The sequence below is a fragment of the Oncorhynchus tshawytscha genome, linkage group LG33, assembly GCF_018296145.1.
Source record: "Oncorhynchus tshawytscha isolate Ot180627B linkage group LG33, Otsh_v2.0, whole genome shotgun sequence".
NCBI classification, from domain to species: Eukaryota; Metazoa; Chordata; class Actinopteri; order Salmoniformes; family Salmonidae; genus Oncorhynchus; species Oncorhynchus tshawytscha.
Genome location: NC_056461.1, coordinates 18,334,079 through 18,361,028, shown reverse-complemented (window position 1 = coordinate 18,361,028; position 26,950 = coordinate 18,334,079). Strand labels below are relative to the sequence as shown.

The window sequence follows — 26,950 nt, the reverse complement described above, 5'->3', positions numbered from 1 at the left end:
GGCTGTTGTGGTGACCGTATTACCGCCACACCGGCGGTCACAAGTCATGAAGGCAGTCAAATTCCATGTGATCGTTTAGTCACGGTAATTAGGCTTCTCCATGCTCATGCTGGTCATTAGTAGCCTACCAAACGTACTAACTACCTGGTACTCAGCACTCTATTGTCCCTCTAATCACTCTGGTATCAATGCAAATGTAATCGAAAATCTGTAATCGAAAAAGAGGAGGATACCATCAGCTTTCTATAGGTTAGGAGTACTATATTTATTTCTCAACTTTCCTAATGTTAAGCACATTGCTTATATTTACAACAGGAGTATAGCCTACCTGGCTGGCATGAAAATGAACCATGGGAAAAGTGTCCTCCATTCGCTATTTAAGTGCATAGATGACATGTATTTTTTCCCACTGCCCTTGTTTCGATACATATTTCACACATATACAAAATAATAAAGACAAGATTAAATCAAGAATAGTCTGATGGGTGACAATATTACCCTATGACTTGTGAATGATATATTTATTGTGAAACAAACATGAAATAAGACCAAAAAAAGTTCAACTTGAGCGTGCATAACTATTCACCCCCCCAAAAAAAAAAGATCATACTTTGTAGAGTCACCTTTTGCAGCAATTTCAGCTGCAAGTCTCTTGGGGTTTGTCTCTATAAGCTTGGCACATCTAGCCACTGGGATTGTTTCCCATTCTTCAAGGCAAAACATCTTCTCCAGCTCCTTCAAGTTGGATGGGTTCCACTGGTGTACAGTAATCTTTAAGTCATATGTTACGAATCCCTTTGGCCCGACAGTCTAGGGAGGATGGTAACGAGACCCGTAACATAACTCACGCAAATTATAATAGTGAAAACGTAACAGTGAGAACAAATAACCACGACAATAACCACAACAACTTAAATCCACCGTCAAACTCAGGGTTTATTAGTAAACACACGGTAATGGGGCTAGACTCGCCTATTTCAACCACAGCTAACTAACTAACCAAAAATACAGTGGGTGGTCCGCCCAGTTCTAACTACTGTATTTAACAAAGTTTATCTACGGGTAGTGTATGCCCATGGGCGAACTGTCTGGTTACCCCCTTTTCCCACCATCAAACAAACACTCAAACACCATAACCAAAAACAATACTCACAGGTGGGGACAAAGTGACATGTATCCTAAACCACACAAGAGCTCTACAAACATATGGCATTTACAGAGAGATTGCTCCAGAGAAAACAACTGACAGGGTTTTTAAACCAAGGGAAAGGAACTGTGATTGGGTAGGAGAAAAGGAGCAGGTGTCTTCTGATTAGCGACTGATTGGGGAATGATGATTGCCACCTGTGAGTAGGGGAGATGGAGAGAAAAGAAAACCACACAGGATACACACAGAATACTTGTATCTGTAACATCATTACCACAGATTCTCAATTGGATTGAGATCTGGGCTTTGACTAGGCCAATCCAAGATATTTAAATGTTTCCCCTTAAACCATGTGAGTGTTGCTTTAGCAGTATGCTTACGGTCATTGTCCTGTTGGAAGGTGAACCTCCGTCCCAGTCTCAAATCTCTGGAAGACTGAAACAGGTTTCCCTCAAGAGTTTCCCTGTATTTAGCGCCATCCATCATTCCTTCAATTCTGACCCGTTTCCCAGTCCCTGCCGATGGAAAAACATCCCCACAGCATGATGCTGCCACCACCATGCTTCACTGTGGGGATGGTGTTCTCGGGGTGATGAGCGGTGTTGGATTTGTGTCAGACATAGAGATTTCCTTGATGGCCAAAAAGCTACATTTTAGTCTCATCTGACCAGAGTACTATCCGCCATATGTTTGGGGAGTCTCCCACATGCCTTTTGGTGAACACCAAATGTGTTTTCTTATTTTTTCTTTAAGCAATGGCTCTTTCTGGCCACTCTTCTGTAATGCCCAGCTCTGTGGAGTATACAGCTTAAAGTGGTCCTATGGACAGATATTCCAATTTCCTCTGTGGAGCTTTGCAGCTCCTTCAATGTTATCTTTGGTCTCTTTGTTGCCTCTGATTAATGCCCTCCTTGCCTGGTCCATGAGTTTTGGTGGACGGCTCTCTCTTGGCAGGTTTGTTGTGGTGCCATATTCTTTCAAATTTTTAATAACGGATTTAATGGTGCTCTGTTGGATGTTCAAAGTTTCTGATATTTTTTTAGAACCCAACCCTGATCTGTACTTCTGCACAACTTTGTCCCTGACCTGTTTGGAGAGCACCTTGGTCTTCATGGTGCCGCTTGCTTGGTGGTGCCCCTTGCTTAGTGGTATTGCAGACTCTGGGGCATTTCAGAACAGGTGTATATATATATATACTGAGATTATGTGACACTTAGATTGCACACAGGTGGACTTTATTTAAGTGACTTCTGAAGGTAATTGGTTGTACCAGATCTTATTTAGGAGCTTCATAGCGAAGGGTGTGAATACATATGCACGCACCACTTTAACATCTTCTGAATTTTTTGATACAAATTTTTTTGATACAAGTTATTTCTTTCATTTCACCAATTTGGACTATTTTGTGTATACACCTTACATGAAATCCAAATAAACATCCATTTAAATTACAGGCTGTAGTGCAACAAAATATCAAAAACGCCAAGGGGGATGAATACTTTCGCAAGCCACTGTACCCACACCACGAATCCCAGTCAGTAAAGATTCTTGAAGAGTAAGCTTATGTCATGACCCTAGTTTGCCTGTTGAGGCAATCAACACTCATTCTGTTAGTGCTAGACTTACTTAAGGGTCTAGCGACTTAGCTGGAGGAAAACGTTCTGTTTCTGATGAACACTTCTCTAAGATACCCCCTGTGATATGTGTTAACCCCTTTTGGGTGATGTTGTGTTCCCTGTTTATTGAATGTTGTCTCTCTGGTCAGCCAGTCCTTGTCATAAGGGAGTGTGTCTTCTCTGTTGTTTTTTGCTGTGCTATGCTTTTGGATCGTCTTGTTCTGTCTAAAACACTGTTGTCTTTCAATTGCAGCTGTGCCCTGTCTTTTTCTGTGCGTCTGGGTTTCCTTGTCCATGTGTTTGCGTGTGGGCGCGTGTGTGAGTATTCACAGTATGTGAGTAGTGCAGTGGTGTGTTTAACCCCTTCTTGTCGAGAAGCAGAGAAAGTGGCAGAAAAGAGAAAGTGGCATGGGGGGCGTGGCATGTGATGAGAATTGAGCGTGAAGCGCCCTCTGTTCCTCCACAGGTTCCACCCACACCATCACCCCCATCAAATTCTTAACGGACCTGCAGCACCCTGACTTCCGAGAGTCCACTAGGGTGTCCTTTGAGGAGCCAGACGCAGGCTCAGACGAGTGAGACAGAAAGAGAGAGGGAGGGAGGGAGAAATCACACTCTGACAAAGTAAAGGCAGCCGCGCAAAGAAGCCCTTTCTGAACGCCCACAGCACAAGGGCTTTCTTTCCCTCCGTACTCCTCTTACTACATTCACTACTGCTTGAACTCCGCCCCACCCTCAGGGATGGCCGTCTGGCCCCTGGCTCACTGCATGGCCCACTCACCTCAGGCTCCACCTCCTGCAGGCCATCACCCACAGCGTAAGACAGTGTGATTGGTGACCCCCACAGCCAATAGTGATTGGCCTTGTCATGCTGACAGATAGATACTGCAACACATGCCCATTCTATCTGTTGGGCCTTCAGGATGTGAAGCCTATGTGGGCTGGCCATGATACAGGCATCCTGACCCCATCCCTGCTGCCCTCCCCCTCCTCCACCCCCACATCATCTCAACTGGGTGGATTAAATCGCCCCTCGGACTGTTTCGTAACCTGCTTCCCAGAATTTATCATTTGTTGGCGCAGATTTAATCTACCCCCGAGAATCATCTTTATTGCTTTATTATTACTGTCTAATTATTTTTGTAAATAACACCTCCAAGACAATCACCTTGATTTAATGTTTTTTTTTTCAGGATAGGTCCTTGAGTTGATGTTGGCTTTCAAGGAAGGATTGTCATTTTTTTTGTAGATGTATTTTTTGCTCCCAATCTTTCAACTTCCTCCACCTCTCCTCCAACTCACGCTCTCTCGGTCCACCAGACATCACATGCATGCTTACATGGCCCAGGAGTCATCTGCAGAGAACACTAATGTTGGTCTCCACACCATTCGGTCTACGAATAAACTTCAGCTCCCTACTGCTATTTCTGCTCGCTCGGACACAGTGCTTCTCTGCAGACACTGACACTGGGAATGTAGCGATGTTCACTCGATATGCTTTAGCACCTCGAAAATATGCGACATCATAAAAAGCCTTCACGATTTCCCCCTCACTTTGTTCGCCATATAGCTCCATATTTTCCCTTTCGCGACACCATATGTGGCCTATACAGCATGGTCAACCAATTGTAGACCAATATGGGTTTTGGTACACAGAGACAGGATTCTAAAAGCACATAGTCTAGTTAAGGTATATTTTTCAAACACCAATATTAGCAATTACCGCATCACTGCCTATTTTGGGGATTTTGTCTAATTGCAAGTACGGTGGCGATATTCTGCACAATTTGTTAAATTGCCACCTAAGTGAGTTTCCCTGAACACAACATTAAAGGGCATCCATCTCATTCTTGCTTATCTGCTAAAGCCATATCTTTTTCAAACAACTTTTGGTTTTGTGGTTTTGGTCATTTTTTAAAAAGTATCAATCACCACGTGCAGTATGGAGGCTTTACCATATACTGCCGTATTCAACCCGTCCCGAACTAAATGTCCATTGTTAATTTACTCAGACTGTTTGTTTCTGTTATTTGGTGTTTGGATATAATCCTACCCATGTAGTGGGTGTTGGGGAGCAACGTGGCTCACTGTGTTTCTGGCCAGAGCCCTGCAAAGCTGTGTGTTTCAGATGCTGAGAGACAGGAGAGAACCAGGCGCCAGTCCAAAGTTGATCTGTGACTAGTGCTCACCTACACCCCACTCCACCCTCCCATACACCCAAGATGCCTGCATCACCATGGTGACCCAACTTAAGATGGACTCACCTCTTCCTCTCCTGTACCTATTGAAGATGGGATAAACCAGCCCTCCTGATTGGCTGTTGATATCACATCTAGAAAGGCCTAACTGGCATGAGCAATCAGATTTACTGAGCTTTAAATGAATTGTACCTAGCACAGATAAACCTACCTTGGTGAGCCAAAATGACAAACATTCAGCTTTGCTTCAGAAACAAACAGATGAAGAATAACAATAATACTAATCCAACTGCTTAGTAGGTGTGGGGAGTAAATCAAAGCTTTGGTCCAGCGGTTCGCTTTATGAACGAAAGCCTTGGTTTGTCCAAGATGGAGGGTAAGCCATCAACACATTCAACGACTCGATGACAAACTATATGGAGAAAGGTTTGGTTTACTCCAATCTTATGCCTCCTGAGTTATACTGTGTCCAAAATGTGTCTTCAGCTATGAAAAAGTCAGCTCATTCATATTTTGGTGGTGCTGTTACGTTTAGCTTTTAATTTCATGTTTTTATTTACATGCATAGGCACAATTACTTCCCTGATGTCATCCAATCAGAGAATGGCTGGACAGAAATCTGCTGTTGTCTTTACCTGATTTTTCATATTGTTTTTAGACTGTTTGCATGCACTGCGATAAAAGCTTCTTCGATCACATGCGCACACTTACACCTGATTTGCTGCTCCCTCCTATAGGTGTAGTCACAGGGTTCCTACCACCAGTGCTTTGCAGCTCACAGAAGCCAGCTCTGTGATGTCAGTACATCACTGTCCAATCACAAGCGATTCAATTGCATGTGACATACAATTTTGTGAATTGTCGGCAGGCACTAGATCACAAGCCACCAATCCTCTTTGATTTAAAAAAAAAACGTGTGAATAGCCCACACATCGTATTATAACCAATAATGATAACCAATACATTCTTTAAATCCTGGCATTTAACTATGATTTCAAGTTTTTTGGTTGTACTTATGTTTATCTTATTTCCAACATTTTTTTCCCTCAAGAATACAGTGCTTTCATCGAAGCATTCATAGCCAAGAGCTGAAAACACATTTTCCTAGTGAGCTAATGTTTGGGCAACTCTAATACCATGCTCTGTCTTTGTGTGTCCTCTGCTGCGTATCTGTCCACCTCTCTAGGATCAACCCACGTCTTCACCCCCACCGCCCTCCTGGAACAGCTCAAGACCATGAACAAACCAGACGAGGAACCGGCAAGCTAAAATCGCCCAGCCCCATCCATCTCCTTCCAGTCTTCTCACCTTAACCTCCCCCCCAGTCACCTTCCCCAGATCCTACGTTCATTCTGTATGCATCTTGCTCGAGGGAAAAAAGATAACTACAAACAAAAACTATGACAGCGTTAATTAACAAGATAAATATTTAAACAGATCTAAATCATGTTGCAAGTATTCTCATATTTTAAAATGGATGCAAATAACAGAAAGTATTTTAAAAAATGTAAAAAATAATTTTAAACATCAACTAAGGCCATGTGAAACTGAAAGTACCAAATGTAATATCGTATGCTATGAAACCTGATAGAAAGTGTAAAAGGTAGAGGTTTTCTCTGTTTGTTCCCCTCAGTTTATCTTCTTGGTGTGATTTTTATTGGTAGTAGGTGGAGGAGCGATGCCTAGGAAAGTCAATGCAGTAAAATCACATCACTCAACATGCAACATAACTCATCCCTGTCCTATCAGGGGGGAGAATCCTAGCTGGTCGAGATGTTTGTATCAGTAGCATGCCTGAACATTGTCCGTACTGTTAATGCATATCCTTCAGTGTGGCAATACCGTAACCAAAAGCAACTCGAGAAATCATTCAATCACAGTTCTGTCTTGTGAGTAAGACAGTGACAAACAGCTAGACTGACCCTAGGTCTGAGGATAGAGAAAAACGGGACTCTGTAAATAGCTACAGAATGCTAGAAGCATCCCTCCTCCAGACCTAAGACTGTATTTACTCGCCACATCCTTTTCCTTTTTCTCTGGAGAGATTTCACGTTTTAGTGTCAAAAAGGCCATTGCTTGCAGATGTTTACAGAATAATCCAGGGCTGCTTGTATTTCAGTATTGTATCCTGTCACATTATACACTGAGTGTATAAAACATTAGGGACGCCTTGCTAATTTTGAGTTGCACCCCTTTTGCCCTCAGAACTGCTTCAATTCGTTGGCGCATGGACTACAAGGTGTCAACAGTGTTCCACAGGGATGCTGGTCCATGTTGACTCCAATGCTTCCACAGTTGTGCCAAGTTGGCTGGATGCTCTTGGACCATTGTTGATACACACAGGAAACAGTTGAGCTGAGAAAAATACCTGCAGCGTTGCAGTTCTTGACACTCAGGTGTACCTGGCACCTACTACCATACCCGGTTCAAAAGCACTTAAATCTTCTGTCTTGACCATTCACCCTCTGAATGGCACACATACACAATCCATGTCTCAAGCATTAAAAATCCTTCTTTAACCTGTCTCCTCCCCTTCATCTACACTGATCTGAAGTGGATTTAACAGGTGACATCAATAAGGGATCATAGCTTTCACCTGGATTCACCTGGTCATGGAAAAGTGCAGGTGTTCCTAATGTGTTGTACACTCAGTGTAAGTCATCATTGGTTAGTATCAAAATGTTTAACCGGGCCATGCACTGAGTAGTGTGTTGTGTATATGCCATACGTTGATGTCTTTAGTGTCTCACTGTAGACTGTTGATGTTTCTGACAGTGAAGTAGTAAAAGATTTCCTTTAAAACAATACGAATGTGAAGCCACATGTGTCTGTGATGTTTTATCTGTAGCTGTAGTGGTGAACTGGGAAAATAACTAATATCTATATTTTGTTTGTATGTCGGTTAGCTTTTCTCTGCTGGTGCAATGTTAACTCTTCCAACGGCGAATGGCTTTGCAAAGAAAATGTAACACCATTTCAGTGTTTTATATCTATTTTTTATTTCTCTTTCCTGGCCAAACAGGTTGTAATATTGCACTATGGGTTTACCGTGATGAAAATGCTTAATTGAATTTGAATTGTTTCCTATTATCAGTTGCTGTTGTAGAGGGTCTCTGTCTATTCAATTCATGTATATCAAAGTTATTTATCAGAGAGAAAAAAAATCTTAATAAAAAAAATGTAAGTCTGTCCTAAACCTGTTTAACTCATTGGGATTCTATGTTTGCGAGTGTTGAAGCACAAACAAAACTATACTTCATGTGTACCAATGTACCAAGGCTGTCTAATAAATTGGCTTCCATTACAAGGAGAAAGACTCAGCACGTTCTTACTGTAGCTACATTGTAAGGTACTCTGTTTGCAATTCTGCCGTTCTTCACTGTAGTGTATCGGAGTTAACCCTCTCATTTTCCGGCTCACAGTTCACATTGTGCAGTCAGACCCTGAAGACCTCTGACCCCATACACACCCAGGTTGTACGACTTTATCTACAAGCACATTTTACATGAAGGCTGTGATACAAGTGTATACATCCATTGTGTAGTGTCTCTTCAATGCTTGTGTTATTATTTCTTTGTGCAGAGAAACGCTGCGATGTATCAAAATGGTTGTACAACTTCAGTGTGTACGGACGGGCCTCTGACAGTGACCGTCAGGTGACTTATCCATACTGTACCTGCAGTTCATGGCCAAAAGTAACAATCTGGTCACAACCGACCAGCCTTACTTAATAACTATTAGTTGTTTCAACATTTATTTGGCTTCAAAGCAAAAATAAAAATATTTTGCTACAAAAATATTAGTTTAAAAAAATCATTTGATAATCAAAGTACATAAGACAGGTTTTTATTTTTAAATCTGCATTTCCGAAATCATAGAAATGTGTATACCTAAAGTCTCATTTTTGTGTTCAACACAAACTAAGACACCTATAAAAATATGACCAATTACTAACGTTATTAACTCATTACACAAATGATGAAGAATAAAATTGAAACAAACCATTTAGAACAGGGATCATCAACTTGATTCAGCCGCGCGACGATTTCTTTTTTGTTGAGTGAAAGGTCGGGAATATAATTCCAAATCAATGGTAGACTGCAAACTAAAACGGATATGTTTGATAAAAAACATCATTTCAAATGAAACCACCTGCAGGCCGCCAGCTGAGGAACCCTGATTTAAAATCAATAAATTAGGGTAAAATGTGTGAATGTTTCATCTCATCTGAAGATCCATAGCAGCAATTTAATTTCTTTGTCTCACATCCATTGTACAAATGTCCAAAACTAATTCCAGGTTTCATAGCAAACTAAACATGTGCAGATGTCCGTTATTTCGAAACGTAAATCATTAATATGCAGATTCTAGTGCATTTTTATGAGTACGAGATGAACTGCTACTGTTGTCCACTTAAGCTGCCAGATCCCACAACTGTTGTTTCTATATGATACCTGAGATCGCAACACAGCCACTCCACCTTTCATCTAAAGCTGTAACCTGTATAAAGTACAGTTTGTAGACCCTACTTTCCTATCAGTGCTGAGCCACTGGGTGATGATCAAATACTGATGTCAAGGGTCTGTAGTTCCTCACTCCCTGCAACCAAGAAACCTGCAGCTGAATGACTGGCTTGAGGCCCCAGGATCTGTACCCAGGAACTTGCTTCATGTTACCCCAAATAACGAACTGTTATAGAAGGCGCACAGTACAATAACTTCACATTTAGAGATGTCCATGTCAGTACAGAGTGGCTGGACAAAGACTTGCCAGGGTCATATTCACTAGACACCAAACGGAAGAAAACAGACCGAAACGGGGAGGGACTACCAGTACCTGAACGTCTCCAATAAGAAACGCTTGTTCTCCTTTTTAAGTTGCAAAACGTTTTTGCTACGGTGTACACTAATGAACACAACCCCCGGTGTGTGTGTCTGGTCTGGTCCATCAGTACATGCAGGACTGTGACAGCGCCTCCTGGTGGTGCAGTCCGGTGGCGATGGTGCGGGCCATGCGTCGAGAGGCCTCCCTCATCCCCCTGGCCGCCTCGATGGCATGGTTCAGAGAGCTGCTCAGAGAGCGCTGGTCAGCAGACAGGGAACGGCCAGCTCCACCTCGGACCTGCTCATGATGACCCCTAACCCCAGTGGCCACACCCCCACCCAGAGACACGTAGATGGGCTGGGGCTGGGATGGAGCTACATTCATCACAGGGCTGGTGTAGTACCTGCAGGGAACAAGCCAGGTATATATCACAACAACAGCCCTTCTAACGACACTTTACTACCCCTCTTAAAGCTGCAATGTGTCACTTTTTGGGCGACCTGACCAAATTCACAAAGACATGTGCGTTAAAGTTCGGTCATTGAAAGCAAGTCTAAGAAGCGGTAGATCTGTTCTGTGTGTGCTATTTCTATGCTTCCCGCTCTTATGTTTAGTTTTTGCATCTTTTACTTTTGGTTTTGTACACCAGCTTCAAACAGCTGAAGATACAATATTTTGGGTTATGGAGAATATATTTCACAGCGGTTTAGATGGTACAATGATTCTCTACACTATACAGAAACTGAAATTAGGCGAACTATTAGAATTTTAGCAGCCAGGAAATGGCGGAGCGATTTCTGCATATTGCACCTTTAATACATAGGGGAAGAAAGTGGGATTTTAATGCTAAAATCATGACAGATTTGTGATTGAAATATTCACACTAATAAAATAATTAGATGATTTATGGAAAATGTAACCAACTACATCTTCAAGTCAGGATTTTGGCCAAAAGATGAACTCCTGCACCATCTGTGCTGTGTTTTACATCATATCATACCAGCTCTATTTCTGTATTTTGAAAGTTATATATCTTGAAAACTTGATTGCTGACATTCAAAATATTTTGGGATTATATCAACAATGGACTAATGAAACAAATACCACAAGATTGTGCGTCTCAGCGCTGAGGGATTTCATTAGGGTTGGCACAGATGGGGTTGTAGCAGAATGACCTAACAGCCACTTCATCATGTCCAGACAGAGAGAGAGAGCAGGGTACTCACAGAACTGGCGGGCACACTGGCACACACTGGACCAGCGGCACACTGCCCAGCACAGGTGGGGGCGGCGCTGCAAAGTACACGCCTCTCACATCACCGTGGGGGGAGCTCATTGGCCAGCTGCCTCTGTGGGCAGGACCTGAGTCGCTCTCTGTCCGTCGGTCTGCGAATAAAAAAAAAATCAGTACACATTTGTTGTCAATTAAAATGGCAAAGCAATACAGCACTACATAAAACAGGAAGTAAATGGAAGTAGATGGTAACTTGGACATGTCTGTTGCTCACCGTGTTTCGTGCTTGTGCTCCGGTCCGTCTGAGACCTTCCACACGTAGGACAGTGGCGAGAATGAAGACCAGTGTGACTGTGGACAGGCTCAGTGTCACCACCACCCCCGTCTGGTCCTGTCAGTCAGAAGAAAAGAGAAAGAAGATTTAGCAGATAGGAGTGGAGACGGCACAGGATCGACTGTCACTGTGACACACAAACCACCATTACATCACAGACTGTGGCTGTGTCCCAAATGGCACCCTTTCCCCTATGTAGTGTACTACTTTTGACCAGACCCCAATGCGTAGTACACTACTGTGGAAAGGATGCCATTTGGGACACAGCCTGAGAGAGAAGCTCTTACGTGTAGAGTGTCCATGGCTGTGTGTCTGTGGGGAACATTGTGGACACACAGGGGCCTGCCTCCCTCTACAGTCAGGTTTATCACCACCATCTCCACCATCTCCACCTACAGACATACTGACATGCTGCCCTGCAATCACAATACAATACAGAGAAATCACGATTAATTACAAAATCAGAAATAGCTGAAATTGAGCTGTAATTCAATATTTTGTTTATAGAAAGCATTAGAAGGGATATTGAAGTCTTGATTTTTCCCAAAGTAGCGGTAAGAAAAAAAGCAGGTAAATTGATAAAGAATACTTTCTTTAAGCTCAACGTCAACACGGTTTTACATGGTATTGTTGTTTTTAGCTGTATAGCTGTATTTGGGATGCTTTCAGTGTATTTTGAACGCTTTCAGACAATGCGATTAATTACAATAAAAAATGTGTACTAATATTACCAAAAATGTACTTGAGTTAACTGATCAACTCTGACAGCCCTAAAATACTATATTTTACGTTTATATCACCGTGTAGCATACTGTATATTAAACAGAAGTCTTTCTTACTTGTTTGGGCTCCGCTGTTCCTGACGGTCTCTGCTCTGCCACGGCTGCCTCCCCACGTTGCAGGGGACATTGGGATACGCCTGGAGAACCGAAGTCTGGGTGTGGACTGGAAATGCTCCGACTCTGTCGCTGGAGGATAAAACAAACTAAATCCCCCAAAAATTCTGATAGATTATACTTAGGGTACCCAGAAAGCATTCTAGTAAATAAAGAATGAAAGCTATTGTATTGTGAAGTGGATTTTGAAGTTTATGTACAGTGGGTTTTATAAGTACTCACCCCCCTTGGATTTCTTCACATTTTATTGTGTTACAAAGTCGGATCAAAATTGATTTTAATTGTCATTTTTTGTGTCAATGATCTACACAAAAAAACACACAAAAAATTGAACATTTCTTTAAAATGTATGTCAAATAAAACACTAATATATTAGATATATACTACATTGAGTATACCAAAAGCAGGAACACCATCCTAATATGGAATTGGTCTATAAGGGCTTTGCACACCTGGATTGTGCAATATTTGTCGATTATTCTTTTCAAAATTCTTCAAGCTCTGTGAAGATGTTGGGGGTCATGGCTAGAAAGTCATTTTCAAGTCTTGCCATAGATTTTCAAGCACATTTAAGTCAAAACTGTAACTTTATTTTTATCCTGAAAAACTCCCCTGTCATTGCCGATGGAAAGCATACCCATACCATGATGCAGCCACCACCATGCTTGAAAATGAAGAGGCAGTTACGATGTGTTGTGTTGGACTCGCCTCAAACATAAGGCTTTGCATTTAGGCCAAAACATTTATGCCTTTGCCATGTCTTCATGCGGTATAATTTTTGTGCCTGGTTGCATACAAGATGCATGTTTTGAAATATGTTTATTTGCATTCTTCTTTTCACTCCCACTGTCATTTAGGTCCATTTTGCAGAGTAACTACAATGTTGTTGATCTCCCATCACATCCATTCAACTCTGTAGTCGTTTTAAAATTACCAATGGCCTAATGGTGACATCGCTGAGCAGTTTCCTTCCTGTCCTGCAACTCAGTTCAAAAGTAGGACTGTATTATTATTAACTTGACCAGGCTTAAAGACATATTCAATGTCTGATTTGTTATTGTTTACCTATCTACCTTCTTTATGAGGCTTTCTAAAAAATAAAAATAAATTGTAGTTGAATCTGTGCTTGAAATTCAATACTTGACTGAGGGACCTTACAGGTGTTGTATTTTTATGGAGGACAGAGGAAGGGGTTGCCATTTTAAAAAATCATGTACATCCCTATTATTTCACACAGACTAAGTCCATGTAACTTCTTATGCGATGTATTGAGACAAATTGTACTCCTGAACTAATTTAGGCATACCTGAACAAAGGGGTGAATACTTAAGCAACAACTATATTTGAGTTATTTCATTGTTTATCATTTGTAAACATTTACAGTATTTTATTTTCACTTTCACAGAGTATTTTGTGTAGATCAATGGCAAATGAAAATCTCAATTTAATCAATTTCAATCCCACTTTGTAATGCAACAAAATTCAAGAGGGGGGTGAATAATTATGATCCCCACTGTATGTACTGTGTAATGCAGCACACATGAGGCTCAAATCAAATGTTATTTGTCACATGCGCCAAATACAACAGGTGTAGACTTTACTGTGAAATGCGTACTTACGAGCCCCTTCCCCAACAATGCAGATTCAGTGTTGGAGATTCAGTGTGTTGTGTGTGTGTGTTGGAGATTCAGTGTGGTGTGTGTGTGTGTGTGTTGGAGATTCAGTGTGGTGTGTGTGTGTGTGTGTGTTGGAGATTCAGTGTGGTGTGTGTGTGTGTGTGTGTTGGAGATTCAGTGTGGTGTGTGTGTGTGTGTGTGTTGGAGATTCAGTGTGGTGTGTGTGTGTGTGTGTGTGTTGGAGATTCAGTGTGGTGTATGTGTGTGTGTGTGTGTTGGAGATTGGTGTGTGTGTGTGTGTTGGAGATTCAGTGTGGTGTGTGTGTGTGTGTGTTGGAGATTCAGTGTGTGTGTGTGTGTGTGTGTTGAGATTCAGTGTGTGTGTGTGTGTGTGTGTGTGTGTGTGTGTTTGTTCAGTGTGTGTGTGTGTGTTGGAGATTCAGTGTGTGTGTGTGTGTGTGTGTGTGTGTGTGTGTGTGTGTGTGAGTGTGTGTGTGTGTTGGAGATTCAGTGTGAGTGTGTGTGTGTGTGTTGGAGATTCAGTATGGTGTGTGTGTGAGTGTGTGTGTGGAGATTCAGTGTGGTGTGTGTGAGTGTGTGTTGGAGATTCAGTGTGGTGTGTGTGTTGAGATTCAGTGTGGTGTGTGTGTTGGAGATTCAGTGTGGTGTGTGTGAGTGTGTGTTGGAGATTCAGTGTGTGTGTGTGTGTGTTGGAGATTCAGTGTGGTGTGTGTGTGTGTTGGAGATTCAGTGTGAGTGTGTGTTGAGTCAGTGTGGTGTGTGTGTGTGTGTTGGAGATTCAGTGTGGTGTGTGTGAGTGTGTGTGTGGAGATTCAGTATGGTGTGTGTGAGTGTGTGTGTGTGTTGGAGATTCAGTGTGTGAGTGTTGGAGATTCAGTGTGGTGTGTGTGAGTGTGTGTGTGTGTTGGAGATTCAGTGTGGTGTGTGTGAGTGTGTGTGTGTTGGAGATTCAGTATGGTGTGTGTGAGTGTGTGTGTGTGTTGGAGATTCAGTGTGTGAGTGTTGGAGATTCAGTGTGGTGTGTGTGTGTGTGTGTGTTGGAGATTCAGTATGCTGTGTGTGTGTGTGTTGGAGATTCAGTGTGGTGTGTGAGTGTGTGTGTTGATTCAGTGTGGTGTGTGTGTGTGTGTGTGTGTTGGAGATTCAGTGTGGTGTGTGAGTGTGTGTGTGTGTGTGTTGGAGATTCAGTGTGGTGTGTGAGTGTGTGTGTGTGTGTGTTGGAGATTCAGTGTGGTGTGTGTGAGTGTGTGGGTAGAGTCCAGTGAAAGAAAGTCAGTGAAAAATAAAAAAGGGGTCGATGTAAATATTCCTGCCAGCCATTTGATGAATTGTTCAGCAGTCATATGGCTTGGGGGTAGAAGCTTTTTGGTCCCAGACTTGGCACACCGGTACCACTTGCTATGCAGTAGCAGGGAGAACAGTCTATGACTTGGGTGGCTGGAGTCTTTGACAATTTTTAGGGCCTTCGAATTTCAGGTTTTAACATCACATGCACAAGTACAGTGAAATGCCTTTCATGCCAACTCAAAACCCAACAACGCAATATTCAATAACAATGTAATACTAGAAAAACAACAAGAGAAATAAGAAGAAATATGAAGAACACAATAATTAAGTAAGTTAGTTAGCATACTATATACAGGGTCAGTTCAATACCATATTTATAATGTGCATCGATACTGGAGGGATGGAGGTAGATATGTGACTAGGGCAACAGGACATAAGATAAACAGAGTAGCAGCAGTTTGTATGTGTGTGTGTGTGTGTGTGTGTGTGTGTGTGTGTGTGTGTGTGTATATAGAGTCAGTATAAATGTCTGTGTATATTATATGTGAGTGAGCAGATGATGGAGTGAGTGTGTGTGTGTGTGAGTGAGTGTGTAGGGCCCTGTGAGTGTGCATAGAGAGTGGGGGGAAATGAAATAAAAGTCAAATAAAGATACAAGGTTAACTCAGATAGTCTGTGTAGCGATCTTGTTAACTATTTATGAGTCTTATTGCTTGGGGATAGAAGCTGTTCAAGAGCCTGCTGGTGTCAGACTTAATGCACTGGTAACGCCTGCCGTGCGGAAGCAGAGCGAATAGTCTATGGCTTGGGTGGTTAGAGTCCAACGATTTTACGGGCCTTCCTTCCACGCCGCCTGATATACATGTCCTGGATAGCAGGGAGATCAGCCCCAGTGATGTACTGGCCTACCTAGAGTTACCAGCCTCAGAAAGTGCAGCCCAAATAAATGATTCAGAGTTCAAGTAATAGACACTGTTACATCAAGTAACAGACACACAAACTGTTCAGAGGAGACGAATTGCTGCAAAGAAACCACTACCAAAGGACACCAATAATAAGAAGAGACTTGCCAAGAAACACGAGCAATGGACATAAAGAAAATAAAGAAAAACCCTTGAATGAGTAGGTGTTCTAAAACTTTTGACCGGTAGTTAAATTTAGCTCGTCTGGTAGGCTCCTTGTCACTGGGAAGCTCACGGCTGTGCTTCCCTTTGTAGTCTGTAATAGTTTGCAAGCCCTGCCACATCCGATGAGCGTCGGAGACGGTGTAGTACGATTCAATTTTAGTCTCGTTGATCAGTCCTGTTGATTCAATCTTAGTTATGGTCAGATTTGCCAGAGGGCGAGGGAGAGCTTTGTATGAGTCCCTGTGTGTGGAGTAAAGGTAGCCAAAGTTTTTTAATCTCTAGTTGCACAGGTGACATGCTGGTAGAAATTTGGTCAACCGGATTTCAGTTTTCCTGCATTAAAATCACCGGCCACTAGGTGCACCGCCTCTGGGTGGGCATTTTGTTGTTTGCTTATGACCCTATAGTGCAGTCTTAGTGGCAGCATAGGTTTGTGGTGGTAAATAGACAGCTACGAAGAATATAGATGAAAACTCTCTTGGTAAATAGTGTGGTCTACAGCTTCTCATGAGGTATTCTAACTCGGACAAGCAGAACCTCGAGACTTCCTTAATATTAGAGATCATGCACTAGCTGTTGTTAACAAAGAGACACACAGCCCCTCCCCTGAGCTTTCCTGACGCTGCCGTTCTGTCCTGCCGAAGTATAGAAAAACCAGCTAGATGAATATTTTCCATGACCTTGTTCAGCCACGACTAGGGGAAACATAGGATATTACAGTTCTTCAGATCACGTTGATAGGATAGTCTCGAACGGAACTCGTCCAGTTTATTCTCCAGTGATTGCACGTTCGACAATTGAACGGAAGGCAGAGGCGGTTTATCCACTCTCCAACGTAGTCTTGTCAGGAATCCCGCACGACGGCCTCTATGGCGCCGCCTCCTCCTTCTCGGAGTGTCGGAGCTTTGGGCCTGGCCCAGGATAATCAAAATGTCCTTCGCTACCGACTCACTTAAGTAGAAGTCCTCATCCAAATCAAGATTAGTGACAGCTTCTGGACATCAGAAAAGCTCATTTTGGTCAAAGGAAACCATGGCGAAAACATTACGTACAACATATTTCCGACTTTTGACCAGGGTCCATAAGGGCTCTGTTCAAAAGTAGTGCATTATTTAGGGAATAGGGTTCCATTTGGGACGCAACGTTTATGTACGCTGCAACAACAACAAAAAACTCTGCATTACAGTCAGCCCATAACTCACTGATGTCCAGTTCAGGTCTCTGTCTGGGTACAGAGGCTGATCTTCTAGGAGTCAACCCGGGAGACCTCTCCTCCACCTGCTGCTCCTCACCCCACCTCCTCTCCTCCCTGCTCTCCTCTCTACCACCATCCCTCCTTCGCTGAGCAGACCTGAGAGAGTAGAGACATCAAAAGGAACATTACAAATCAGAAATGCTTAAAGAAAGACAATGAGACCCTATTCCCTATATAGTGCACTACTTTTGACCAGAGCCCTTATGGGCCAGTAAACATGCCAATAAACCGGTTTCAACAGTAACACAAGTCTGATGAGATCTCCCTTAAAAATAAGTGACAAGGTAAAAAAAAAAGGCGAACCTGGTACGAGGTGTTGAGCTGAGCGAGTGTGTGTGGCCATCCTGGGCTGAGGGGGGCGCTCTAACAGGACTGGGAGGGTTGGTCTGTCTCAGACTGCCCTCTAGTCGCTCCTTTAGTCTGCCCACCTCCACCTGCAGGGACTGGATGGCCTCACTGAGGGACAGACACAGAAACACGCACGCACGCACGCGCACACACAAACACACGCGAGAATGAGTACAGAGAGAAGTGTTGACATTTTCTACCTCAATGTTTTAGAGTAGTGTTAAAACGCACAATTGACCCAGCCAATCGAATCAATTTGACATTCCAAACCATACACAATCTTTTTCTAAACCCATTCCTATAATGTGAGTCAATAAATAGGGCCCACTCATGCAGTGTCACACCGTGCAAGAGTCAACACTGGGTACAGTATGTACCTCCTGAGTCTCCACATTTACCAGCTTCCATGTCTGTAATCAAATCAAACAGAAATACAGAATGTAAAAATGACTCAGGTTGACTGGCATTTCACTTGATGTATCAGACTCTACCTGACCCAGGGACACGGACACGTTAGACACACACTGACACCTGCCAATAAAACGCTGTAGGATCCAGAGCTAGATTTTTCAAATAAATAGGAATGATATAATAAAGATATGGCTCTGGTAGGACCCAATGCCAGAACCTCACTTCCCAGGTAAAAGAGAAGACACCAGCCAGTCAACACCCTCAGGATAAAAGGAAATCAAATATCAAACATCTAATAATCCCCCCTCCTAGATTCTACTTGGAGTTGCCAGAAAAAAAAATGCCTTTGAGCTGAGCTGGTATTTTTGCTGCAGTGAAGCAGCCCTCTTCACCTCCCAGCCAATACTTTCCAAAGAGACTCAGAAATCTGTGCTTGTTTGTGTCACTATCGCCATGGGAGTCGAGAGAGAGAGAGAGAGACTCACTTGCGGTTGGTCAGCTGACCAGAGCTCAGGGCTCGGAGGGGATCGCCATGGTGATAGGGTGCAGTGGGGGAGGGGCTTGGCTGGCAGCGATGCTGGGTCGTTCGGGTGGAACGGTCACTTCGTCCCTCATCCTCCCCTGACGCAGAGTGGACTTAGGATAGAAGGAGGAATTAAAGAGGAGAGAGGGGTTCAAAACAGATGGCAAGGGAGAGGTGGAGGATCAAATTAACTGACACGGGCAAAGAAACATAGCCAAACAGCTAATAGCTGCCTCCCTGATTCCTCTCAGGAGGGTACACGTTTCTGGCACAGAGTAGACTGTGTACCAGGGTTTCCGGTATGAAAATGTGGCGCTGGACATTTCACCGGCAGCATTTGAAAATTTACCGGACACGTGAGAAATTTACCGGAACCATATGCATCGTGTGCGTAACCTGATTAGGGCGTCGAACCCACGGTGCTCAGAATGACAGAACTCACGTTTCGATTATGGTAATTCATCTTAACAGAACATGCAAGTCGAGGATGCAACGCCGTGTGTCCTTACCGCTCACTTTGAAGCTGTTAGAATAACAGTCCACATTTACTTTTCCTCAGCCAACAAGACGAGTAAATGAACAGCTAAATCACTAGCCTTTGCAGGCGGAGCGCGAGTTAAAAGTTTGGGGAAGTACATTTTCACCATAAAAATGCACCTTTATAATAAATCATGCCATTCGTCATCGCATTTGCAGACTTATGTAAAATGGCCTACTATTCGTAATGTGAGGAGTAGATTGGATAGTCATAATTCAAGCTAATAATATAACTCAATCACTGTTGGTAAAAAATACTGTTGGAGGCATGGCTGAGGGCGTATAGCGTACAGGTCTGGGCTACAGGCTACATCAGATACGTTTTTCTTTCTTTGAACGGGAAAAATACATTTCATGCCATTCTACTACACTTTATATGGCTGAAGACATTAGTAGAATATTTTTAATACTGCAGTGGGCTAAATCGGGGTCACTGAGTGTTTCTTGGTAGTCTTAAACAAATCTACTATGAAACAAGTATACACCTCACACACATGGTTATGGGCTTAAAAAAAACAGAAGACTCCTCCTGTACCATGTCAGATATAGAGTAGAAATGTATTACATTACACTTTATATTCATCACAGAAGACTGAAATATAACAACACGAATTATGAAATTATGAAAAATATTAATAACATTCCACCCATGAGGCCACAAGTTAATTGGACTGTAGGAAAGGGCTACTAAAACAAGTGACAGGGTAGTCCACTGTGCTGACACGGACAAACAGATCAATAACAACGACCCTGTCCATATAATAGGCCAACGTGTCTAATTAGGCTATGTACTGTAATTTTGGCAATTTAATTCAATTTACTAAGGGAAAGCTTAGCTTCCTCTAATCTTATGGATGCGCCGTCTGTGAGCCTATGTCAATCTACTATCCCTCATAGTAGAAGAATTTACCTATTCTGTAGGTCAGCCTGTCGGGAAAGAAATAGCCCAAACAGACTCTGGTACAGCTGTGGGAAGATAGATCTTCAATTTCATACAACCAGTAGGTCTACGCTACATTCAAAAAAAAGTTAAAAAGCACTGAATCTGAGGCAGCAGATCAGAACGTTTAGCTTAAAATGTTGATAAACTATTATTTCTAAACATTATTAGGGTCGCAGTGGTCTAGTGCACTGCATCGCAGTGCTAGCTGTGCCACCAGAGACTCTGGGTTCGAGCACAGGCTCTGTCGCAGCCGGCCGCGACCGGGAGGTCCATGGGGCGACGCACAATTGGCCCAGCGTCGTCCGGGTAGGGATATCTTTGTCTCACCGCGCACCAGCGACTCCTGTGGCGGGCCGGGCGCAGTGCACGCTAACCAAGTCGCCAGGTGCACAGTGTTTCCTCCGACACATTGGTGCGGCTGGCTTCCGGGTTGGATGCGCGCTGTGTTAAGAAGCAGTGCGGCTTGGTTGGGTTGTGTTTCGGAGGACGCATGGCTCTCGACCTTCGTCTCTCCCGAGCCCGTACGAGAGTTGTAGTGATGAGACAAGATAGTAGTTACTAACAATTGGATACCACGAAATTGGGGAGAAAAAGGGGTCAAATTAAAAAAGAAAAAAAAAAGGAAATGCGCACAAGGCAGTCGATGACGCGCGAATGTGCGTTTGGCTACCAGACAATGAAAGTTGAAAACCAATAAAACATGAGAGAAACCAGACTACTGGTTTCAACGGTATATGGAAGTCTTTATAAAACAACTGACTACTGGTTTCAACGGTATATGGAAGTCTTTATAAAACAACAGGCTACTGGTTTCAACGGTATATGGAAGTCATATAACTGCCTCTGCGGATACGGTTGGATTTTGCCTAGGCTACTTTGAAGCAAGGTAAAACATACCTCATAATATGTAGTAAAACTTTCAGGTTTCAAACAATTAAGTAGCTATATGTTTTCAAAATGCATACTGCCTCCAAAGTGGTGTGTGACGTGCTGATGAAGCCTACCTTCCGATGCCCATGCATTTAAAATGGCGAATGGGAAGGGCGCTTCAATTAGCAGTTGAGAAGAAAAAAAATATTAGCTATTTTTAATCATGGCCAAAAAAAACTATTTTTATCACACGATTGTATTTAGAATTGTTGTGCAATGATTGGGCTTATAAAAGCACAGTGACAGATATTCAGCTCAAAGGCTGTGTATCTAAATAACATACATAACAAATATACACACGGGCCAATTTAATTACACTAAATTATGCAAATTAACCCATAGACCGATAAGCATGACTGGTCAAATGTATTTCCATCCATGAATAGGTTAAAAAGCATTATTTCGCTGTTTTTTTCTTCTCCCAGAAAATTGGCCGGTGCCAATTTCATTTATTGGCTTTCTATTTAAAAAAAAAATGTATATAAAATATAAAAACTATATTGATTAATTTGTTCTTAGTCACTTGTAAGAACACAATTTGCAACCTAACCTAAATAAGACGGTTATAGACAGAACAGCATGGACTCACTGTGGTCACTGTCTGGTCCAAACTCACTGGTCCCACTGCCAGCCCAGGGCTGGGAGGTCCTGCTGGCCCTGTGCTGGGGGGAACTGGAGGCTGAGATGCCCCTCCTTTCCTCCCCTCTGGTTCTCCCTGAAGACCCCCGTACCTGCCTTGGGGTGCTCAGACGAGAGCCTTCACAGTGCTCCAGCAAGGTTGGTCTCTGTGGTCTGTGTGGGGGGGTGCAGGAAGAGGGGAGAGGCTGCCCTGACACGGGGGATGTGTTGTGGGGCTTCCCTGGGCTCTGCTCCTCAGGGACTGACAGGCTAGGGAAGAGGAAAGTAAAACAAAGACAGGAACACACACTGATAAGATTACAAGGGAACCCATGAGCTGTCAGTCTTGGGCAAACAGCAATAGGAACAAAACAGGGGAAGGTTAAGATCTGTAGGCAACTAGCCAGGGACATTGTGAGGGCACAGTGCGGAGCTGTGTGAAGGTGTGTCAGTAGTGTGTGTGCATGTATATGTGTGTGTGTGTATGTGTGAGTGTTCATGTGAGACACTGGGGAATGTGTCGTCATGTTCTGCAAGATTGACAGCCGAGTCACTGAGGGTAGAGGAAGAGGGAAGGAGGGGGAGATGGCACCAGTAGCTCACCTAGCTATGGCCCTCTGGTGGAGAGCACTAGGTGCTGCAGGAGTCAGACGACTGCTTTCAGAGCCAACAAAACCACTGTCAGTCTCTGGTGAGATGATCCCATCCTGGTCCCAACACAGACAAATGACTCTTTCAGGCTCAGTGGAAATTGCTGAATTGTGGAGATAAATGTGTAACTTAATTATCATTCATTCATTAAAACAATTTTTTTTAAAAAGATCTGACCTGTGACGGCACTCTCCTGGTCCCAGGCTGCAGTTTGGAGCCTCGCCTCTCTGAGGCAGCACTCTCCCCCAAACTAGTCAGACTGCTGCCATGAGACTTCCTGACCTCGGACCTCTTGCTGTCATTGGCCAGCAGATCAGGAAATGCAGTGGATTGGCTGAGGTCCTTTGGGGAAGGAGGAAGTGATTTGCTGGTCCTTGGTCTCGCCGTTGGAATGAATGCAGCGTCCTGCTGACCTTGCATTGGCCGTCTGAAAACACATAATATAATTTAGAGTAATATAAATGTTATCCAGTGTTCGTATTCATTAGTACACAGTGCACACTGTAGCAAAACCTTCTGCCACAAAAACAAGGGCTTCTTATTGGATAGGTTCAGGTAGACACTCCCCAGTTCTGTTTTGCTTCCTGATGAATACAAGGTATGGTGCAGAATCCTGGTGCAGAGTTCAGGCTCACCTCTGAGCGAGACTTGTGTGGCCCTTCTCCCTCCCTGTCCTTGGGTGTGGTCCCTCTCTTGTCCCCTCACCACCTGAATGTGTGGCTTCCTCTCCTGCGTCAGGAGAGTCATCGTCTCCCTCTGTCAGATCCAGGTCTAGCAGTCTGGGCAGCTCCCTGAAACTCTGGTAGCTGGAAGGGGCATTTGGAAGCAAACTGATATTTATACCACTGTTAAATTGACCAATACCATGATTATGTTCAGAACAAAAGAACAGCCTGCCTTTCATTGGCTGATTTTGAATAGTTCTGTCCTACAATGTCATGTAATACAGACTAGACCTTCTTTAAAATGATAGTTCATCCAAATGACATAAATTACATATTTCCTTACTCTGTAAGCAGTCTAAAAAGTATCCCTGATATTAGAATGTTTTGTATTTCATGTCCAAATCATTCCAAAGTGTTTCAAATCGATTGAGACTTACTGGTCCATCAGCATGCTGAAGTCTCTCTCTACGCGTTTGTGTTCGTGACGTAAGGGATGGAGGAGCAGGGATGGCATCCCTCCCTCCTCTCCCTCGCTCTCTCCGCTGGCTGAGCTAACCTCCACCCCCACCCCAGACTCCCATGGCAGAGGTAACACTGGGCTCTAGAAAGACAGAGAGGTAGAGAAAGAGAGAGAGAGGTAGAAGTAGAGAGAAAGAGAGGGGCAGAGAGAGGTAGAGAGAGAGAGAGAGAGATTTTCAAAAAAGCCTTTGACTCAATTTGGCATGAAGGTCTGCTATACAAACTGATGGAAAGTGGTGTTGGGGGTAAAACATACGACATTATAAAATCCATGTATACAAACAACAAGTGTGCGGTTAAAATTGGCAAAAAACACACACATTTCTTCACACAGGGTCGTGGGGTTAGACAGGGATGCAGCTTAAGCCCCACCCTCTTCAACAAATATATCAACGAATTGGCGCGGGCACTAGAAAAGTCTGCAGCACCCGGCCTCACCCTACTAGAATCCGAAGACAAATGTCTGCTGTTTGCTGATGATCTGGTGCTTCTGTCACCAACCAAGAGGGCCTACAGCAGCACCTAGATCTTATGCACAGATTCTGTCAGACCTGGGCCCTGACAGTAAATCTCAGTAAGACCAAAATAATGGTGTTCCAAAAAAGGTCCAGTCACCAGGACCACAAATACAAATTCCATCTAGACACTGTTGCCCTAGAGCACACAAAAAACTATACATACCTTGGCCTAAACATCAGCGCCACAGGTAACTTCCACAAAGCTGTGAACGATCTGAGAGACAAGGCAAGAAGGGCATTCTATGCCATCAAAAAGAACATAAATTTCAACATACCAATTAGGATTTGGCTAAAAATACTTGAATCAGTCATAGAGCCCATTGCCCTTTATGGTTGTGAGGTCTGGGGTCCGCTCACCAACCAAGACTTCACAAAATGGGACAAACACCAAATTGAGACTCTGCACGCAGAATTCTGAAAAAATATCCTCCGTGTACAACGTAGAACACCAAATAATGCATGCAGAGCAGAATTAGGCCGATACCCACTAATTATCAAAATCCAGAAAAGAGCCGTTAAATTCTATAACCACCTAAAAGGAAGCGATTCCCAAACCTTCCACAACAAAGCCATCACCTACAGAGAGATGAACCTGGAGAAGAGTCCCCTAAGCAAGCTGGTCCTGGGGCTCTGTTCACAAACACACCCTACAGAGCCCCAGGAAAGCAGCACAATTAGACCCAACCAAATCACGAGAAAACAAAAAGATAATTACTTGACACATTGGAAAGAATTAACAAAAAAACAGAGCAAACTAGAATGCTATTTGGCCCTACACAGAGAGTACACAGCGGCAGAATACCTGACCACTGTGACTGACCCAAAATTAAGGAAAGCTTTGACTATGTACAGACTCAGTGAGCATAGCCTTGCTATTGAGAAAGGCCGCCGTAGGCAGACATGGCTCTCAAGAGAAGACAGGCTATGTGCTCACTGCCCACAAAATGAGGTGGAAACTGAGCTGCACTGAGCTGCACTTCCTAACCTCCTGCCCAATGTATGACCATATTAGAGAGACATATTTCCCTCAGATTACACAGATCCAAAGAATTCGAAAACAAATCCAATTTGGAAAAACTCCCATATCTACTGGGTGAAATTCCACTGTGTGCCATCACAGCAGCAAGATTTGTGACCTGTTGCCACAAGAAAAGGGCAACCAGTGAAGAACACACACCATTGTAAATACAACCCATATCTATGCTTATTTATTTTATCTTGTGTCCTTTACCATTTGTACATTGTTAAAACACTGTATATATATATATATAATATGACATGTGTAATGTCTTTATTGTTTTGAAACTTCTGTATGTGTGATGTTTACTGTTAATTTGTATTGTTTATTTCACTTTATATATTCACTTTATATATTATCTACCTCACTTGCTTTGGCAATGTTAACACATGTTTCCCATGCCAATAAAGCCCTTGAATTGAATTGAGAGGTAGAGGTAGAGAGAGAGAGAGAGGGGTAGAGAGAGAGAGAGAGAGGGGTAGAGAGAGAGAGGTAGAGAGAGAGGGGTAGAGAGGTAGATAGAGGTAGAGAGAGGTAGAGAGAGAGGGGTAGAGAGAGGTAGAGAGAGAGGTAGAGAGAGAGGTAGAGAGAGGTAGAGAGAGGTAGAGAGAGAGGTAGAGAGATGTAGAGAGAGAGAGAGGGAGAGAGATGTAGAGAGAGAGAGATAGAGAGAGATGTAGAGAGGGATGTAGAGAGAGATGTAGAGAGAGAGAGGGAGAGAGATGTAGAGAGAGAGATAGAGAGAGGTAGAGAGATAGAGAGAGCGAGAGAGAGAGAGATGTTAACAATCTTGGAAATGCAGGCCTTTATCTTCAGTAGCTGTGTTGTCACGGTACCTCAGGGAGTGGCATGGGCTCGCTACCCCCTGCAGGCATGGAGTAGGGGGTGGGGTGAGGAGGTGGAGTGGGAGGGGCTTCTGAGGTGGGCCGGTCCTGTTCAGTCTGCTCCACCTGTTCCTTGAGCTCCTCCACACGCATCCCACACTGGAATATACGGCCCTCCAACTCCCTATCACACACGCACAAACACACACACTTGATGTCCACTACTTAATCTATCAGTTTAAACACAGTATTGTAGATAATCCTGCAGTGTGGTCTCACCTGCCGGGGTCAAAGGGGCCCAGCTCGGCCCCTCTCTGCAGTAGAAGTCTGTGTTCGTCTCGTGCTGCTAGATAACCTCTTTCCAGAGAATCCTGCCCCTGCAGCAGCTGGGACAAACCCTGTAGGGACACAACATCACATCATTACTCAAACAACCTGGTGGCCAGTGAGCACTGAGAGACACTCCTCTATACAATATTTGCAAGACTCAAATTAGATAAATATCTGAACAATACCTTCATCTGCTCAAACGGTTTAAGTTTCCCTCTCCTCAGGAGCTCTTCAAATGTCTGCACCTGCTGTAGGAACCTCTCAGCCTGCTTTGAGAGAGCCCTGGTCAGCTGCTCTCCAACTCCAGGGCCCAGGCTTCTGGGGGATGAGGAGGCCGCAGAGGAGGGACAGACAGAGGAGACTCCACTATGTCCTGTAGTGCGGAGAGAAAATAGGTTTTTAGTAAAGGACAATAGAAATGTGTAAAGAAATGTTGAATGAGAGGCAGAATCAACTGTCAATGGAGTGTAAGAACGTATTGAAACAAAGCAATGGTTGTGTCCCAAATGTTACCCTAATCCCCATAAGGCTCTGGTCAAAAGTAATGCACAAGAAAGGGA

The 26,950-nt window shown here is 43.5% G+C and overlaps 2 protein-coding genes across 4 annotated transcripts in view; one reads left to right on the top strand and one right to left on the bottom strand.

Annotated features, from left to right (window-relative positions):
• stxbp1a (syntaxin binding protein 1a) overlaps positions 1-8,271 on the top strand; it is a 42,618-nt gene extending 34,347 nt beyond the window's left edge. Inside the window, exons 19-20 of one of the 2 annotated variants that reach the window (XM_024402594.2) lie at positions 3,230-3,387; positions 6,148-8,271. In XM_024402594.2, the coding sequence (XP_024258362.1) occupies positions 3,230-3,342 (113 nt within the window). In that variant the 3' untranslated portion in view covers positions 3,343-3,387; positions 6,148-8,271. The remainder of the gene's footprint in view (positions 1-3,229; positions 3,388-6,147) is intronic. The other variant, XM_024402595.2, reaches the window with a different exon arrangement.
• A 520-nt stretch (positions 8,272-8,791) lies between these two features.
• akna (AT-hook transcription factor) overlaps positions 8,792-26,950 on the bottom strand; it is a 28,674-nt gene continuing 10,515 nt past the window's right edge. For both annotated transcript variants that reach the window (XM_024402443.2, XM_024402444.2), the window contains 16 exons: positions 26,576-26,763; positions 26,340-26,458; positions 26,073-26,244; positions 23,619-23,782; positions 23,152-23,322; positions 22,694-22,943; positions 22,469-22,572; positions 21,837-22,135; positions 18,800-18,950; positions 17,859-18,011; positions 17,503-17,651; positions 12,193-12,321; positions 11,641-11,769; positions 11,294-11,410; positions 11,012-11,171; positions 8,792-10,188 (listed from right to left, as the gene is read on the bottom strand). In XM_024402443.2, the coding sequence (XP_024258211.1) occupies positions 9,909-10,188; positions 11,012-11,171; positions 11,294-11,410; positions 11,641-11,769; positions 12,193-12,321; positions 17,503-17,651; positions 17,859-18,011; positions 18,800-18,950; positions 21,837-22,135; positions 22,469-22,572; positions 22,694-22,943; positions 23,152-23,322; positions 23,619-23,782; positions 26,073-26,244; positions 26,340-26,458; positions 26,576-26,763 (2,735 nt within the window). In that variant the 3' untranslated portion in view covers positions 8,792-9,908. The remainder of the gene's footprint in view (positions 10,189-11,011; positions 11,172-11,293; positions 11,411-11,640; positions 11,770-12,192; positions 12,322-17,502; positions 17,652-17,858; positions 18,012-18,799; positions 18,951-21,836; positions 22,136-22,468; positions 22,573-22,693; positions 22,944-23,151; positions 23,323-23,618; positions 23,783-26,072; positions 26,245-26,339; positions 26,459-26,575; positions 26,764-26,950) is intronic.